The following is a 15,701-nucleotide window of genomic DNA, read 5'->3' as shown; positions in this document are numbered from 1 at the left end:
CTACTTCCTTACTGTATTAAACGTCTGGAAAATTCTTTGTTTAAAATCCTGAACAGAAGAGTAGAGGACGTCGTCGATCATTGTCATGCAATTTGTACCACACCATACAGCCTTTGCAAAGCTGCATTCGAAAAAAACATGAAATAGAGTCTCTGAAGTAGTCTCACATAGAGTACAATCTAAGATAAACTTGAAAATGAAGGGATGCCAAATGATCCACTGTGGGGATGACACCCTGCAAACATTGCCACAAGAAAAATCTAATTCGAAAAGGTAACTTGAGTCTCCATACAAATTTGAACAAAAACCTTTGTTCGCACACCAAACTACTTCCAGAATTCACCAAATGTAGACATCCATTATATGCTGACTTGACAGAAAAACATCCCGAACTGGTCCACTTCCATTCAAGTTTATCACTATCAGTCATGTGAAACAATGGAATGGAAGTGATTTTATGAACAAAATCGATTCGGCCAAAATTGACGAAGCAATTCCAAATTCCATGTGTTATTAGAATGGTTTATAAAATCAGCAACTAACTCCAAATCACATGCCCTGTGGTTTTGGAGGCATCGACAAAGGTTCATTGGCATTTAAAATCCAAGCATCCTCCCATGCTTTAATTGATGAACCGGTCGCAATGTTCCAAAACAACCAAATTTCTAATCACCTTTAATTACCGCACAAAGTTGCTTCCACATGATGGAGTCATTGCTTGAATTTTGCATTGAGAAAACTTGTTGAATGGAAGTACTTGCCCTTCATCTCAGTATCGCCCACATGGAATTTTGTTGTAACAAATCCCAAGCTTTTTGGCAAACAAAGGCATAATTTTGAAGTCAGGGTCTTTGATGCCAAGTCCTCCATTACCCTTGGCGATGCAAAGCCTCCAAGAAAAATAATGCATCTTGCGTTCAGAAGGAGAGTGCCCCCAGAGAAAAGACCTTCTTATTACATCCATAGTGTCAACAATTTTTGCCGGTAGTAAAGTGCAAGACATAGTGTGAGTCGGTATTGAAGATAAAATGGAATTTACCAAGGTCAAATGGCCTGCTTTAGATAGAATCTTCGACTTCCAGCCAGCAAGCTTATTTTGAAAACGCTGGAGTAACAGAGCAAATTTATGAATGCGGCCTCTACCAGTAAGATTTGGTATTCCCAAATAGGTCGGCATACAGCTGGTGGAAGGCATTCTGAAGGATTTGCGGAGAAAATAAACAAGCCTCCTGTGTAGCTTTGGATGATGAAGAATCTGAGACTTGTCTCTGTTAATTGTCTGGCCAGATACTCTGCAATATTCTGATAACAAGTTGTTCAAGTGATATTGCTCCGACAGACCACATTTCCCAAATACAAAGAGATCATCGGCATACATAAAGTGGGAAACAACAGCACAATGTCTTGCAAGACGGCAGCCATGAATTAAACCTTGTCTTTGTAACCCGTCAAAAATTCAAAGATAGAATCTCGGTGCATATAATGAATAGATCTGAGAGATAAAGGGTCTCCTTGCACGAGACCCCTTGTTGGTTTGAAGAAACCATGAGCAGCTCCATTTAAGAGAATAGAGTACGAAACTTTCTCCACACAAAACATAATGCGGTTAATCCAGTCAATAGGAAATCCAAATTTGGAAAGAACAATTTTAAGGAAAGACCATTCAAGTTTATCAAAAGCTTTTTGCATGTCAATCTTTAAAGCAAAGAACTTGGATTTCCTATTTCCACGACCTCTAATTTTATGATAAAACTCATTGGCTAGAAGAGCATTGTCATGGATACTTCTCTATGGAAAAAAAGCGGTTTGATAAGGGCTGATTATTTTCCTCATAATAGGGCGTAACCTATTTACAATAATTTTTTTGATTAATTTGTACACGACATTAGTTAAGCTGATTGGGCGATAATGTTCAGGGGATGTAGGATGTGAAATTTTTGGGATTAAAGCAATGAAAGAATGATTGAATTGTAGTGAAAAAGATCCTTGGGTAAAAAATCTGTTTACCGCATCACACACCTGTGGTCCGACGAGGTGCCAGAAATGATGGAAGAAAATTGCTTGGAAACCATCTGGCCTTGGAGCTTTGAAAGGGTGCATTTGTTTTAAAGCAAACAAGATCTCCTTATTGTCAATTGGCTTCGCGAGACAAAGAAGATCCTCAGTGGACAAAACTGGTGTCTCTACATTTAGAATCTCCGAATCAAAAGAAGGTTCAGAAGTTGTCATTAAAGTTGCAAAGAATTCCGTCAATCTATCTCCAATTTGGCGCCTTTCAGTGATTATAGCTCCTGTAGGGTCACTAATCCGGTGAATGAAAGATCTTTGCCGACGACATTTGACTAGAGCATGAAAATACTTGGTATTCAGGTCACCGAACTTATACCAGTCAGAGCAAGATTTCTGACCCCAGTGAGTAGCATGTTGGACAAGAAGATCATTGTATCTTTGAATTTGAGTGTGCTCAACCGCAAACAAATCATCCCCAGGGTCGGTTTGAGAAAGGATTTCATATTGAATCTGCTCAAGTCTATGCTGTGCATCTTGCATTTTGGTGTCCAAAAGACCGAAAATGTTCTTATTCCACCATTTGAGGTTCTTCTGGCATTGCTTTAGCTTATTACACAAGGTAAAAGAGGGAGAACCCGCAGTGTCAACTTCGAAGGCCAACTGAACTTGTTCAGTACAGCTCCTATCTTGTAACCACATGGCTTCAAAATGGAAAGGTCTTGGAAGGTGATTTGATTCATTACAAACTTTGATGACCAAGAGCTTATGATCAGAGGTCATAGACATTTGATGGTAAACCTTTGTGTTCACAAAATGAAGAATCCAAGTAGCATTAACCAGAGTTCTATCGAGTCGTTCCCATATTCGTCGTCGTCCAACTTGTTTATCTGTCCATGTGAAAATGTTCCCAATGAAGCCCAAGTCGATCAATTCACAGGCAGCAATCATATCCAGAAAAGGTATGGCTTGTACAAAGTTGAAAGGTCGACCACCCCTCTTTTCAGTCTGGGTTGTTACTTCATTAAAATCCCCCATCACAATCCATTTTTCATCATTTTGTGACTTTAGCATAGGTAAAACAGCCCATTGCATCTTTCGAATTGCCAGTTTTGGATTTCCATATACACAAGACAAAATAAAATTCTCTTCCTTTCCATTCATAGATAAGTCGACATTACAATATAATGGATAAACCAACTGTCAGCTCCCAACACTTCAACCTTTACAAAACTTTCCCACAACAACCACATACCCCCTGACAAACCCATACTTGGCACCATATAAGAACTATAGTCACCCAATCTACGTATCATACTAGTAGCTTTATTTAGATTACTACATTTAGTTTCCATTACAAAAATCAACAAAGGCCTAATAAAAGAAATCTTCTTTTTAAGCTCCTCCAAAGTCGAGGGACGGCCACATCCTCGACAGTTCCAGCTGATGCAATTCATTGCTTGGGGTGGAGCTGCTTCTGGGCAAATTTGCCTTCACCGTCGGCTTCTCTTACGCCTGCTAGATAGGCACAAAGTATTACTATTTGAAGACATGGAGTTTTCATGATCCTCCATAATTACATGAAGAGGAGTCTTTCGTCGCTACTCTTTGTCCATGTTATAGCTATCCACCACTTCAGTCTGGACTTGAAGTTTCCATCAGTATCAGCAGCTTTTCCTTGACTAATTTCTTGCCTTTTGAACTGGTTCATCTGTTTCGCTTTCTCGCCATCCAACTGCGTAGTAAGATCAACCAAAGGAACCACATTAGGATTAGATGGTTCTATCTGTGATGCGCCTGCATAGAAAGTCTGTTGTGGAAGTGTATTAAACTGAATGGCAGGGAGTTGATGGTTAAAAACAAGTTGATCAGGAAAAATGACTTCAGAGTTGATAGGGTTGTCATTGATCATCCAGTCTTCATTAAAATGCTGACCTGTGCCCAGATTAGAGTCAGGGGTGTTTAATTCCATAATCATCGGTCCTTTACCTTTACCTTTACCTGGTGGTCCTGGGTTGTAACCATCGTCATTTGGTCCTTTCATTGAAGTATACAGCCCTTCTTCATTAAAAGAGTTCCTGGTGAGAAAAGGGTAATGTCCTCGAGGTGGTTCAGTTGGCGATATCACTTGAGATTCTTGGAGGGGGCGCTCAGCAATTGGTTTTGGGGAAATGCGGTTCTTGGCGTTGTAGAGTTCAAACTTCAAACCAGTTGAGGTGAATTGAGGTTCAGCACAGAAATCAGCATTGTTGTAATTGCAAGAGGCCTGAATATGTCCAATGAAACCACACCGAAAGCAGAATATTGGTAGATACTCATAAGCAAATTGGATCCATTCCGCCCAATTAATCGATTCTGGAAGCTTAAAACCAGGTGGAATGGGGTCGTTAACATCAAGCAACACCTTGACTCTTGTTAGTTCAGCCATTTCTTTATGCTTTGGGTATAGTTCTAAGTGCATCAGTTGGGTTGGTCCGAAACAACCAGATTCAAGTAGGTTGTTCTCAACTATTTCCTTGTCCTGAAAAATCTCAGGAAAGTTTAGTAATTGAACCCATATAAGGAACTTATTGAAATCAAGTTCCTTGTTTTCCTTCACATCTATCCAAGGTTCAATCTGCAAGATATGTTTGCGACACAATCCAAGGTTGCCTTTTGAGGATCGGTTCAGGTTGGTGTTGGTTCTCAAGCCGGACTGAAAGACTTCATTTCTATAAAGCTCCATCTTAACAATCTTGAAAGGCGCCCAAAGTTTTTCCAGACCAGCACGCAGATTCCCATCTACTATTTTTCCATCCAAGACACGAAGAAAAATGCATAGTTTATTATGATCCAACAGTTTTGATTTCATACGGTCTGAGTAAACAATAGTAGGGGCTGATTTATAAGGCAAACGAACTTTTTGGGCAAAATCAGAAGAAAGGTTTTCCATGTTGTTTGAGTGGTCTTGGGTAAAAGTGTTTTGATCTTTGGAACTGGGCATGGTTATTTTGATAGATAGTGCAAAGTTGGGGTTGAGATGATGAAGAAACAGTGAAGGATTGTTTATATAGAACTTCCATTGTCTCATCAGCTTCCGACTCCAGCTCGCGTGGTAAAAACTCATCATACAAAAAAACACAGAAAAACCAATCTGCAAGGAAAAAACACCATAAACTTAGAGTTCCAACACAAAATTGCATCAAGAAAACGCATCTTCCGCCGTTCTGCTATGCTCGTGCTTTACTAGGCTAATCATGATTAGCGTCATTCCTATTAGTTTAAACTCAAAACCAATGAAAAAACAAACACTTGTACGAAACAAAATCTACTTAGCGCATCTTTAAAAACAAGTCCCCAGACAAAGAAAATAAAACAGTAGCTGGCTCTCTGGGTTGGATCTGGGCTTAGATGTTTGGGTATGGGCTTAGGGAGAGGGGTGGTGAGAGGTGGAGAGTTGGGTGAAAGGTGGAGAGTTGGGTGGAGGTGGCATTACGTCATGTTAGCAATCAGGACATGTTTGGAGGGGTTCTAGGGACATATTTTATCTTGACACGTAAACAAACTCAAAATCGTTAGGGCATTTATAAATTTCGGATTAGGCTAATTTTTTGTAGATATTATCTTCTAACTGTTCTAAACATTGTCACAAATAATCAAAAAAATTAAAAAAAAAAAAAATCAAATTTGCCAAATGTAATTAACAATTTACAAAATTTGGCTAACTGTAGACCGTTCATTTTCACCATTTTTTATACTATATTTGGCAAGTTTAGAAATTTTTAATTTTTTTTTATTATTTGTGATAATGTTTATAAAAGTTAGGAGATCATATCTACAAAATATTAGCTTAATCCGAAACTTATAAATACCCTAACGATTTTGAGTTTGTTTACGTGTCAAGATAAAATATATCCCTAGAACCCCTCCCATGTTATATACACTGGCACTATCACTGGCATAAAAAAACTAGTCGGCCCAAGAAAGTGGTAATACACTAGACGCATGAAATGGCGCAGGTTCTTCAAATACAAATTATTCCCTGCAACCTAATAGATACACCTAAAGAATTTAACAATCAGAATTAAAGTAGATTACCAACTGGATTTTCATCTTTCCTGGTCCAATTCTCATCTAAACCAGATTGCTAGCTTACATCCCCATCTCCTAACGTCAGCAAACAGAAACCTCTATCCAAACCAGAGTTAAAGTACTACATCTCCAGAGTCAAGGTCTCATAGTACCCAGATTAACGGTACTGGAACATCTAAACATATGATGGTTTCTCAATGACCAAGAGAAAAACAAAGGAATATAACAATCTAATAAAGAGGCAATTAATAATTTCAAGGCCAACTTATGCAGGGTACTCAACACTTTCCAGGCACCAACTCTGAAGCGTCCATCCTCTTCTTGTAAATCTTCAGCACAATCATCTACTACGGCTAAAAAAAACAATGATATATATATATATATATATATATATATATATATATATATATATATATATATATAAATAATAATAATAATAATAATAATAATAATAATAATAAAACAATAATTGGACATAATATTTGTAATCAGGAAAGCAAAGATGCCATGCTTAATTAGCCGGTTACCATTTGAACTAAGAGTTGTGAGTTTTGATTCCTCATGAAGAACATAAGGATTTTCTAAGAGCAATAGAAAGGTTATAAATGAAATTGCAGATGTATAGGACGGGCATGAAATTTAGAATATTGAAAGAAAAATCTAATACTTTCATATAAATCAAAATTATGTACTACTATTATTATCGGAAAAAAATTATGTACTACAAAGCGACACTTAAATTGTAAGGCTTTTTATACCTATTTTTATTTTTCTATTTTTTGTTGCAAAGCGACAAATGCATTACTATAAAACAAAAAACAAAATACTTAATTACAAAAATATGCAACGTACTTAGGTCATTTTAACACCTGTATCAACATACAATTTTTTTTAACAAACGTATCAACGTACTAATATCGATTTAACAAAAATAGCAATCCAATAGTCAGCTTCTCTTTGCCATATGCACGATGTTCGATACTTTTGGATTGAGAATAAGTTTGTATATAAAAGAGATGCACATCAAGTTCAGTTTCTTTTGTTGTTGCTATGGTTATGGCTGACAGGGCAAGCTTCGAACATCTGAGAATTCAATTGCATACTATGTTGCAGTCTCTCCGAAGGTTATCAGAACGAAAGTGAGAGAGGAGAACTAGAGAGAGAGATAAAGGAGTTGAGACTTGAGAGATGAGAGATGAGAGATGAGAGATGAGAGTTTTGTATATAAACTGAAAAGGAAGAGAAAGAAGAAAGAAACGACGCATTAGTGATTGGGAAGGCATTGGGAAGAGAAAGATTTCTGTCAAAGCCAAAGGCTTATTCTTATCCAAGACAACACAAGCAAAAGCAATCATGAAATGACAATATTGAATAGCAGTTCTTGTCTAAAGTCCATTGACTTGTTATCAGCATTCCTATTGGATTTCTTGAACCAACGTCAACTTTCAAAATGTGCTCAAGAGCTAAACCTCATTTACGGCGTTTGGAATTCAGATCAATTCCCAAGTAGGACTCCCCTCACTAGGGCTACATGAAAATCTTTTTTGAGGGACGGGCATACTGTTTATGCTGAAACTTCGGCTGGAAATTCACTGTATGATTGGTTTCCAATAGTAATGTTTCTTAAAGATGAGGAATAGATCATACATATTCGACAGGTTCTTACTATTGTCAAGCGATGGATATAAGGGGGTGCGGGTGCGGTCGCACCCCCTAAGATTAGAAAAACTGCACTACTATATAACTAATTGTCTAGAAAAATCTTCAAACTATAAGGACTCGCACCCCCACCCCCACAAATTATTTTAGCAAACTTCCACTACCGCACCCCCAAAATTTTCACAACTATAACTATAGTGAGAATATAATCAACAAAAAAAATAGTATGAAAAAAAAACTAATAAAAAACATTCCAATAAAACAACGTTTTTTTTTTATTTCTATTTTTGCCCTTACAAAATCATCATTTATCATTTATTTTGAGTCCAAAACCATTAAAGAGTGACAAATGTGTCTTTGAATGTTTGATGGGTTAATGAGACTAAAACAAATAGCTGAAGGTCAACCGGTCAGTTTGTATAATTCTAATCACCCATAACAACCCGTAAGCTCTCGCTCCTTTCTTTATCTCTCAATTCTTAAACAAACGTCTGACTTCTATCTACAAAAAACAAAAAACAAAAAACAAAAAACAAAAAGGACTTGTGGCGCAGCTTGTTGCACACTTGTCCTAATTATTTGTAAAACTCGTTATCATTATCAATAAAATTTCCACTTAATATAAAAAAAACAAAAAACAAAACAAAAAAATAAAACAAAACAAAACAAAACAAACAAAAAAAATAAAACAATAAATTTTTTTACTTTCAATGTTAATCTTTTATATCTTTCTCTACATGATAGTAAGATTATATAGCCTTATAGTATTATAGGAAGTTAACAATTTGTTAAATTGTTGTAGACTTATGGACTAGATTATATAGATATATATAGACATACTAGTATTAATTAATGCCTTAAGTGTTTAAGTAGTTAACTTCATCAGTCAATATTAAATTATTAGTAGTCAATGTTGGAATCTCTATGAGTATTTCGAAATACTAGTGTGTGTGTGTGCAAAGTGGAGGAGATGAACTAAGTGTGTTCTCTCCACTTTAGTGCATTGTAGATAGTCCCACATTGGTTAACCACCACTAGCAAGTGAGGTATATGAGGAATTCCTCTACCATAAAGGCGTGCCCTTAGGGTACAAATACTTTTATGTTAGGAGGGAGGACTCACCCAAAGCCACACACGCGTGCCCACCCGCACCGAGCCGAGCCGTGTCGGATTCGGGCTTGGGCTTACTGTCTAGTGGGTAGTGGCTTACCAATTGCCTAAACTTGTTTTGCTTCAGCAGCAAGTTTCGACTTTGAGTCTGTTAACCATTGAATCCTGTGAGGAAGACGTCACTGCTGTCTTTCTACACCATTGGAAGGGGCGAAATCTTTCCTTAAGGACAGCCTAATCCGCGCCTTGGTTATTACCTATTAATTCTGTCATTGTCACTTTATTGTTTTCTTTATTCACATACAATAGTCAACGCGCGCACTATAGCTTTGTGAATTGAAATAAATGCATAATTTTATTAATCTTTATTGTTTAGACCTTCTAACAAAAAAAAAACAAAAAAAATTGCTTGTTTTTTTTTTTTGGGTGGGGTGGGGTGTGCACATAATCTCGCACCCCTAGCATAGAATCCTTGCTCCGTCCCTAGCCAAGCCCCATAGTCTGTATTGTGATCATTTCCCAATTGTGGAGGTTCTGGTTCGAAAGAGAATTGCTACCTTTGTTGTCTTATCATCTTTAGAAAAAGCATTGGCTTCTCTTTGCCATATGCACGAGGTTCCATACTTTTGGATTGAGAATAAGTTTGTATATAAAAGAAATGCACATCAAATTCAGTTTGATCCATCTGGTACTTCTGTTGCTGCTATGGTTATGGTTGACGGGGCAAGCTTCGAACATCTGAGAATTCAATTGCACACTATGTTGATGTCTCTCCGAAGGTTGCACTATTTATGAGATGTGAGTAGAATTATTTTTTCAAAGAAATAAGTTATGTTGTTTGTTGAAAACACACACACATACACACGCACGCACACAAACTATAGGCCTCTACAACAGATGGTTGGGAATTCTAGCGGGTTATCTTCAGATCTACTCCCTTTGGCTGGATCGAGGTGTCTAAGCGTGTTTTGAACGTTTAACCATATGGCTGGATCGAGGTATCTTCAGATCTACTCCCTATGTTCTTTGCTGGTGATCTGTTTATCTACTGCTTTGGTTGATTCTCTCCTTATATTTGAATTGTTGCATTGGATATATATGTTTTCAGATATTCTGCCAGTTGTTTGCATCGGGAAAAAAAAAGATATTCTCGCCAAGCATCTTGCAATGCACTCATCCAGTATATACTCATATTATGTTGAGATGTTTTCATTAAGTGTCAAAATGTCGATTGTTAGTCTTTATATTTTAAACCAGTTTTAGTAATTAATAAAGGATAATCTGACTCCATGAAAATGCACAACCTCATGTATTTTGATCACTAAACTCCCTTTAAGATAAATTTTTTTGCAGTTACGAGAAAAATAAAAGAGATACGAGATTAGAGAGCAGTGGTTGTGGTTGTGGTTGTGGTTGTGGAGGGTTTTGTGGCAGGTTAAGATCAGGTAAATAAGGTGATCATGAATCGTGATCTCTGTAAATATCTTATGATAACGAGTTTCACCATTCAAGAGACAAATTTATCATTTTGTTCTTTCACATAGTGATCAAAGCTAATTAACGTTAAGAGTTGTATATTTTTCTTTTCTCATAATTTAGAACCGGCCACTTCCCTCACTTCTCTAAAATTATAAATCTCGCCACCTTAACTTCTTCTCCAATGTCCAATTTTTAAGGTAGAGTTCAATAAATGGGTTTTGGTATGTTCTTGTATACTTTCTTCTTCTGGAAGAGGTGGAAGATTTGTAGACTATTTTTCTAATTTTTTTGGAATGATTTGGATGAACAAAATTTTTGGAGAGAATAAGATGAGCTCAAAGTTCACCAGTTAAAAGTTGAAAAAAAAAATATGTGAAAAACAAGTGGAAGAGTTTTCATTAATGGACTCAGTGAGCAAACAAGCAAGCCCATTGGAAAATGGATACCCGTTTCACAGGATCCGCCCGGAGGAAAAACTGAAGAATCCAAGGGCGACGGAATAGAGACCCAGCCCACACAAACGTATGTCAGGAACTTGCTATTTTTTAAAGTTTGACCCTTTGGCTTGCTGCGATTTATTTGATTTATTATCTGTTTTTTTTTCCTATGAAATAGAAATGGATATTAAACATGAAACCAAGATAATTTTTTTTGTCAAATACAACTACTCTGAAGTCCCATTCAACGAACACTAGGATTACCGACCCATGAGATGTTGGGAAAAAAAATGGCGGACAGCTCTCCTGCGGCTTAAAGCAGCTACCCTTCCTGCGGGGAATAGCAGACCTCTCCACTTCCCCTTTCCCCTTCTTCTCCTTTAAACTCTCTTCTCCACCTAGAGCTACCCAAATTAATTAGTTTACCACAATCTAAACCCTACCAATCACAGCCTCCACAACCCAAAACTCTTTGATTCCAGTAGATCTACTAATTGGAAGTGATGAAGAAGAAAAAAAAGAAGAAAAGCTTCCTCCTTTCTGTTGGTATGTAGGAGAGTTTATATCAACCAACATTGGTCTCTATCTTGATGGATCCGGAGGTGGGTTTTGTGGTTGTCTCCTTTGGTGCAGCCACCTTCCCACATTTTGCGATCTTACACTATCTCAAGACCTTAAATAAGTTGGGTTTAGTTGGTTTTGGTATGCAAACCGGGTTGTGGTAGTTTCACTTTGAATTTACTTGGTCCAACATCTCTCTATCGACGCCAAGGCCATGGGTTCAACCCTTTATGTCCGGATTTCTGGTTTGGCATTATGATTTGTTTGTTCAAAGCCATGGCTCTCTCCCATTTTCTATCCCCTCTCCGGATTGCTGGTTTGGGATTCTTCGTCAGCCAGCTCACTAGCCGGGCCTTTGGTGGGGCATTCCAGGTTTGGAATTGCTAATCGACTTTGTTGTTGTGGAGTTTTATGTCATGCGACTGATGACTCGTGAGTCGCCACCATGGGAGATCCAACACGGTGGAAGAAGGAGCAACTATGAAGTCGACCAAGAGAAAATGATGGGGTTTCCAATGTGGTCGAGGTGTTCTTTGGTGGTTGCTTGGAGCGGTGGAGTCTATGTCGAGACTACCATATATTTACAGCTTCTGTTGGTTTCAACTGGTTTAATTTCAGTTTTCTTTTCTTGTTTTCAGGTTAATGTCAATTGTTTTGATTGTAAGAAGTTATGTACAAATTAATACAATCAGGGCAGTTTATCAAAAAAAAAAAAAAAAATCCCATTCAACTAAAAAAAGTTTAAAAACTACCATGCAGTTTCAAAAAGGAATGTGGCATTGTAAAACATTTGATAATTACAACAATTGTCAAAAACTCATAAATAACTTGTAAGACACTCTCTAGTGATTGTCTGGGCACGCGGGTCAAGATACAATTAAAAGGTCTCTAGTAGCTCTAACATAATTCCCCGGGCTTTAATGGCAAACTACATCAAGTCACTAAAACGACTATAAGTTCGCCCCTCCATGCTTGTGTTGCTTCATACTATTGCAATCCTTGATAGGCCATTTCCCATGTAGCCATTGAAAAAAAGGATATCTGGACCACTGAAGGCGGGCAGAGCAGCTATGAAGCGTGATTCACGTACTCTATAGCCTGGACAGATAATATTTGCAATCTGCGGACTCCATTAACATGAGGTCACTTATTACTGGCACTGTATTTCATCTACACAGTCAAATAAAAAGGTACAATGTGATTATTGAGAGTGAATATACCTAATGAGCTAAAAGGAAATACGAATTTCTCTATCTTCCTTAGTTCCTTGCTAAATATCTTGGTGGAAAATAGCACGAAAATTTTAGGAAATGGAAGAAACTGATACGGTAGAATTTTGACATCAAAAAGTGATGCGTCATTGCACGCGCACACACACAATATACTCACACTGTCAGCAGGAGATGAACAGTAAAAGAACACTTGCAAAGTGTATTTATATATGCTGAAGTTTGACATGAACAGAGTTGCTACCAAACATGTTCAGACCCGTGTATAAATGAACAAATGCCATGAACTGGTTTGCTAGCCAAGTAGCCAACATAACTGAATTTTAAAGAACTGGTTTGCTAGCCAAGTAGCCAACATAACTGAATTGTTAAAATATCATCGTGCAATCCTAATCTATCTAATTGTAAAATAAAGAATGATTTATCTACAGTGGGAAAATGCATGGGTTCAGTAATTTAGAATCAGAAATAAACAAATATCAAAACATTAGAGAAATAAATCACATTGTATAACCAAAAAGAGAATTTGGAAATTGTAACAGAACATAATTAAAACTACACTGTAAAAGTTATTTATCAGCCAATTAACTTAAAATAAGTCGGAGCACTCAACTTTAACAAAAGTTCCTTTTCTGGGTTCAGACGGTGAAGGAAATGGTAGGTGGGCTGTGGGTGACTTATTCTTTGATGAAATGCCTTAAAATTTTGATATGTGTCATCTTTTCATAGCTAATTAAGCTAATTAATTAACATTAATTAGCTAATTATTAAGCTAATTAATTAGTTATATGTCTATATATCAAGAAAAAAAAGAGTACATATAGTCATAGCTAGTAAATTTGTGGACGGCAAAAGTTCGGTACGTCAATTATTCGCCTAAGATTCGAAATTTTCAACAATAATACTTTTAAATATTCGGTCCAATAAAACGCTAACGGTAAAAAATATATAATGTGTTTTAAACGGGTATAATCTGAATATATTTCTTTAAAATTCGGCTATATATTTTACATTTAAAATTTTGATATATAAGTATATAACGTTTTTATTTTTATTTTTACAATTTTATTCATGAAAAAATAATACAAATGTCATTTTATTAAAACCAAACCTTATAATTAATATGAATAATTCAAATAATTCAAAGAATTATAAGCCCGACCCAACCAATTCCTTAATTAAACCAGATCATTAAAAATTCAAATTATTCGTTTTATTCGCCAAACCTTATAATTCGCGAATAATTTGGCGAATTACTAGCTATGCATATAGTCTTTTCATTGTTTTTAGATTCTTGCTCAAATTTGTCTATTTGTTCCTCATTTTTGCAACAATGACAAAGCTAATAAGGTGCCCATATGGTAGTTCCGTCATATCATCTTTTCATAACTATATATCAAGAAGAAGAAGAAAAAAGCACATATCATCTTTTCACTATTTATAGATTCTTGATCAAAATTGTTTGTCGCAACGATGATGACAAGGGAATAAGGTGCCCATATGAATAAGAATTCAACTGAAAAATATTTATTATATCTACAGTCCCACAACAGTGAAATATATTATTTTATGTAACTCTTTAACCATTTTTTTTTACAATTTTTATTCTATTAATGATTAAATTACAAAAATCCAAATCAAAAAGTTATAGTAAATTTGATTTAATAATAAAGACAAATATATTATTTAGATTCAACATACTTTTCCCAAAACACATGTCCCCAATATGTGGCCCATATGTACTTTTTAACAAATAACATAAATTTACTTTTTAACTAAGTAAAATTGCCTTGCTGAGTTCATCTACTCCGAGGAAATCTTCATAGGGATGAGATCCGTGGATGTGTGATCCAACGTCCGAAAATAAAAACCAAACTCTCTTCATTTTTGTTTTTTATTTTTGGACTGTTGGATGTGTGATCCATCCAACGGTCTTGGAACCCTCATTTCTATGAGAATATTCTCGTGGTAACCCAGGCCTTGCCCATATCTTATCTCTATATGAGAAATAACAATGTGTTTTGCTTCTTTTATATTTTGGAAAAACGTGGAAAGATGTTTGTTCTTTATATGCGGCCGACTGATTTTTGTTTTAAGTATTTTTTTCCCTTATTTTCTATGATAAAGATGTGGGGAAATATATAGTCACTAGCCTCTTTGTACATGTCACCACATGTTTTTAATTTTCTCAAAATATGTGCAAAAAATTTCTTTCTTAAAAAACATGAAATTATGAAATTGCCACGGTAAATCCACAATTGATGCTATTTACGATTGTGCTACCGTGACAAACACACATTTTACTGTTGACCCAAAATTTTCTAATACTTTGTTGAGTCTATTGATCACAAAAAAATCAAAATAGGAAGGTACACTGTATTGTTCTCTTATTGACCATTAGATCACTCCCTTTCATCTTCTTCGTTGTCTCTTGCTGATGTGTGATTTAAAAAATGGCAAAGAAAATAGTCGAGATTGCAAAGAAACACAAAGTAAAACTCACAATTACAATGTTTCAATTGCATAAACACCTACAAAATCAAATTTACACTACAACCCCATCAAACAAAGAATCAAAAAGTATCCCAAAACACAAATTTTAATGACTAAAGGAGAATAATTTGTTTCAAAGGATTTAACGACGGAACCGATAATCTTCTATGTGATGTGAAGCCACATGGATATCCAAAGTGAAATTGGTAGAAGGGACAGAGGGTAAATCCATCAAAATGATAGAATAACAGGGGTAAAAACGTAAAAAAAATGTGACCAAGAGTCACACATCACACAATAATTAAAATTAAAATGTTGTTGTAGAAATGTAGAATTGTAGGTCGGGCTGGGATTTTTAAGTTAGTAGAGATAGTAAGATGTAGCCCACCTTGAGTTGCACTCAAGTACTCACTAAAAATTTGAGTCCATGGCTCCACCATGGCTCCCTATCCCTGTTAAAAGAATCGATAAAGTAAATTTAAAATCAATTGAAAATAGAGGCTTAAAGTCAAAGATTTTTCTTTCATCTCTATTTTACTTTCTATATATATATATAGAGTAAAAAATAGAGATGAAAAAAAATCTTTGACTTTTAAATTTATTTTGTTGATTTTAAATCTACTTTAACTCTTTTAACTCTTTTGTTGATTTTAAA

The 15,701-nt window shown here is 35.9% G+C and overlaps 1 protein-coding gene across 1 annotated transcript; it reads right to left on the bottom strand.

Moving 5' to 3' along the window:
• Positions 1-3,171, bottom strand: LOC147491212 (uncharacterized). The gene is made up of 3 exons (XM_086567204.1): positions 2,020-3,171; positions 177-235; positions 1-121 (listed from the first exon to the last, which is right to left on the bottom strand). The coding sequence occupies exons 1-3, from the start codon at positions 3,169-3,171 to the stop codon at positions 1-3; spliced, it is 1,332 nt and encodes a 443-aa protein (XP_086423330.1).
• Positions 3,172-15,701: the final 12,530 nt, after the last annotated feature.

This window comes from Coptis chinensis, chromosome 6 (assembly GCF_015680905.1).
Source record: "Coptis chinensis isolate HL-2020 chromosome 6, ASM1568090v1, whole genome shotgun sequence".
Lineage (NCBI taxonomy): Eukaryota > Viridiplantae > Streptophyta > Magnoliopsida > Ranunculales > Ranunculaceae > Coptis > Coptis chinensis.
The sequence above is the reverse complement of the archived record's forward strand: the minus strand, read 5'-3'. Positions and strand labels throughout refer to the sequence as shown.

Bases quoted from the DNA above. Each gene is read 5' to 3' on its own strand.
- LOC147491212 (XM_086567204.1), bottom strand. From the start codon at position 3,171: ATGAATGGAAAGGAAGAGAATTTTATTTTGTCTTGTGTATATGGAAAT. The intron at 236-2,019 runs GTGTGTGATGCG...CAATGTTTGCAG, and splicing joins GGCACCTCGTCGGACCACAG to GGTGTCATCCCCACAGTGGA. The intron at 122-176 runs GTACTCTATGTG...TTTCGAATGCAG, and splicing joins TTTCAAGTTTATCTTAGATT to CTTTGCAAAGGCTGTATGGT.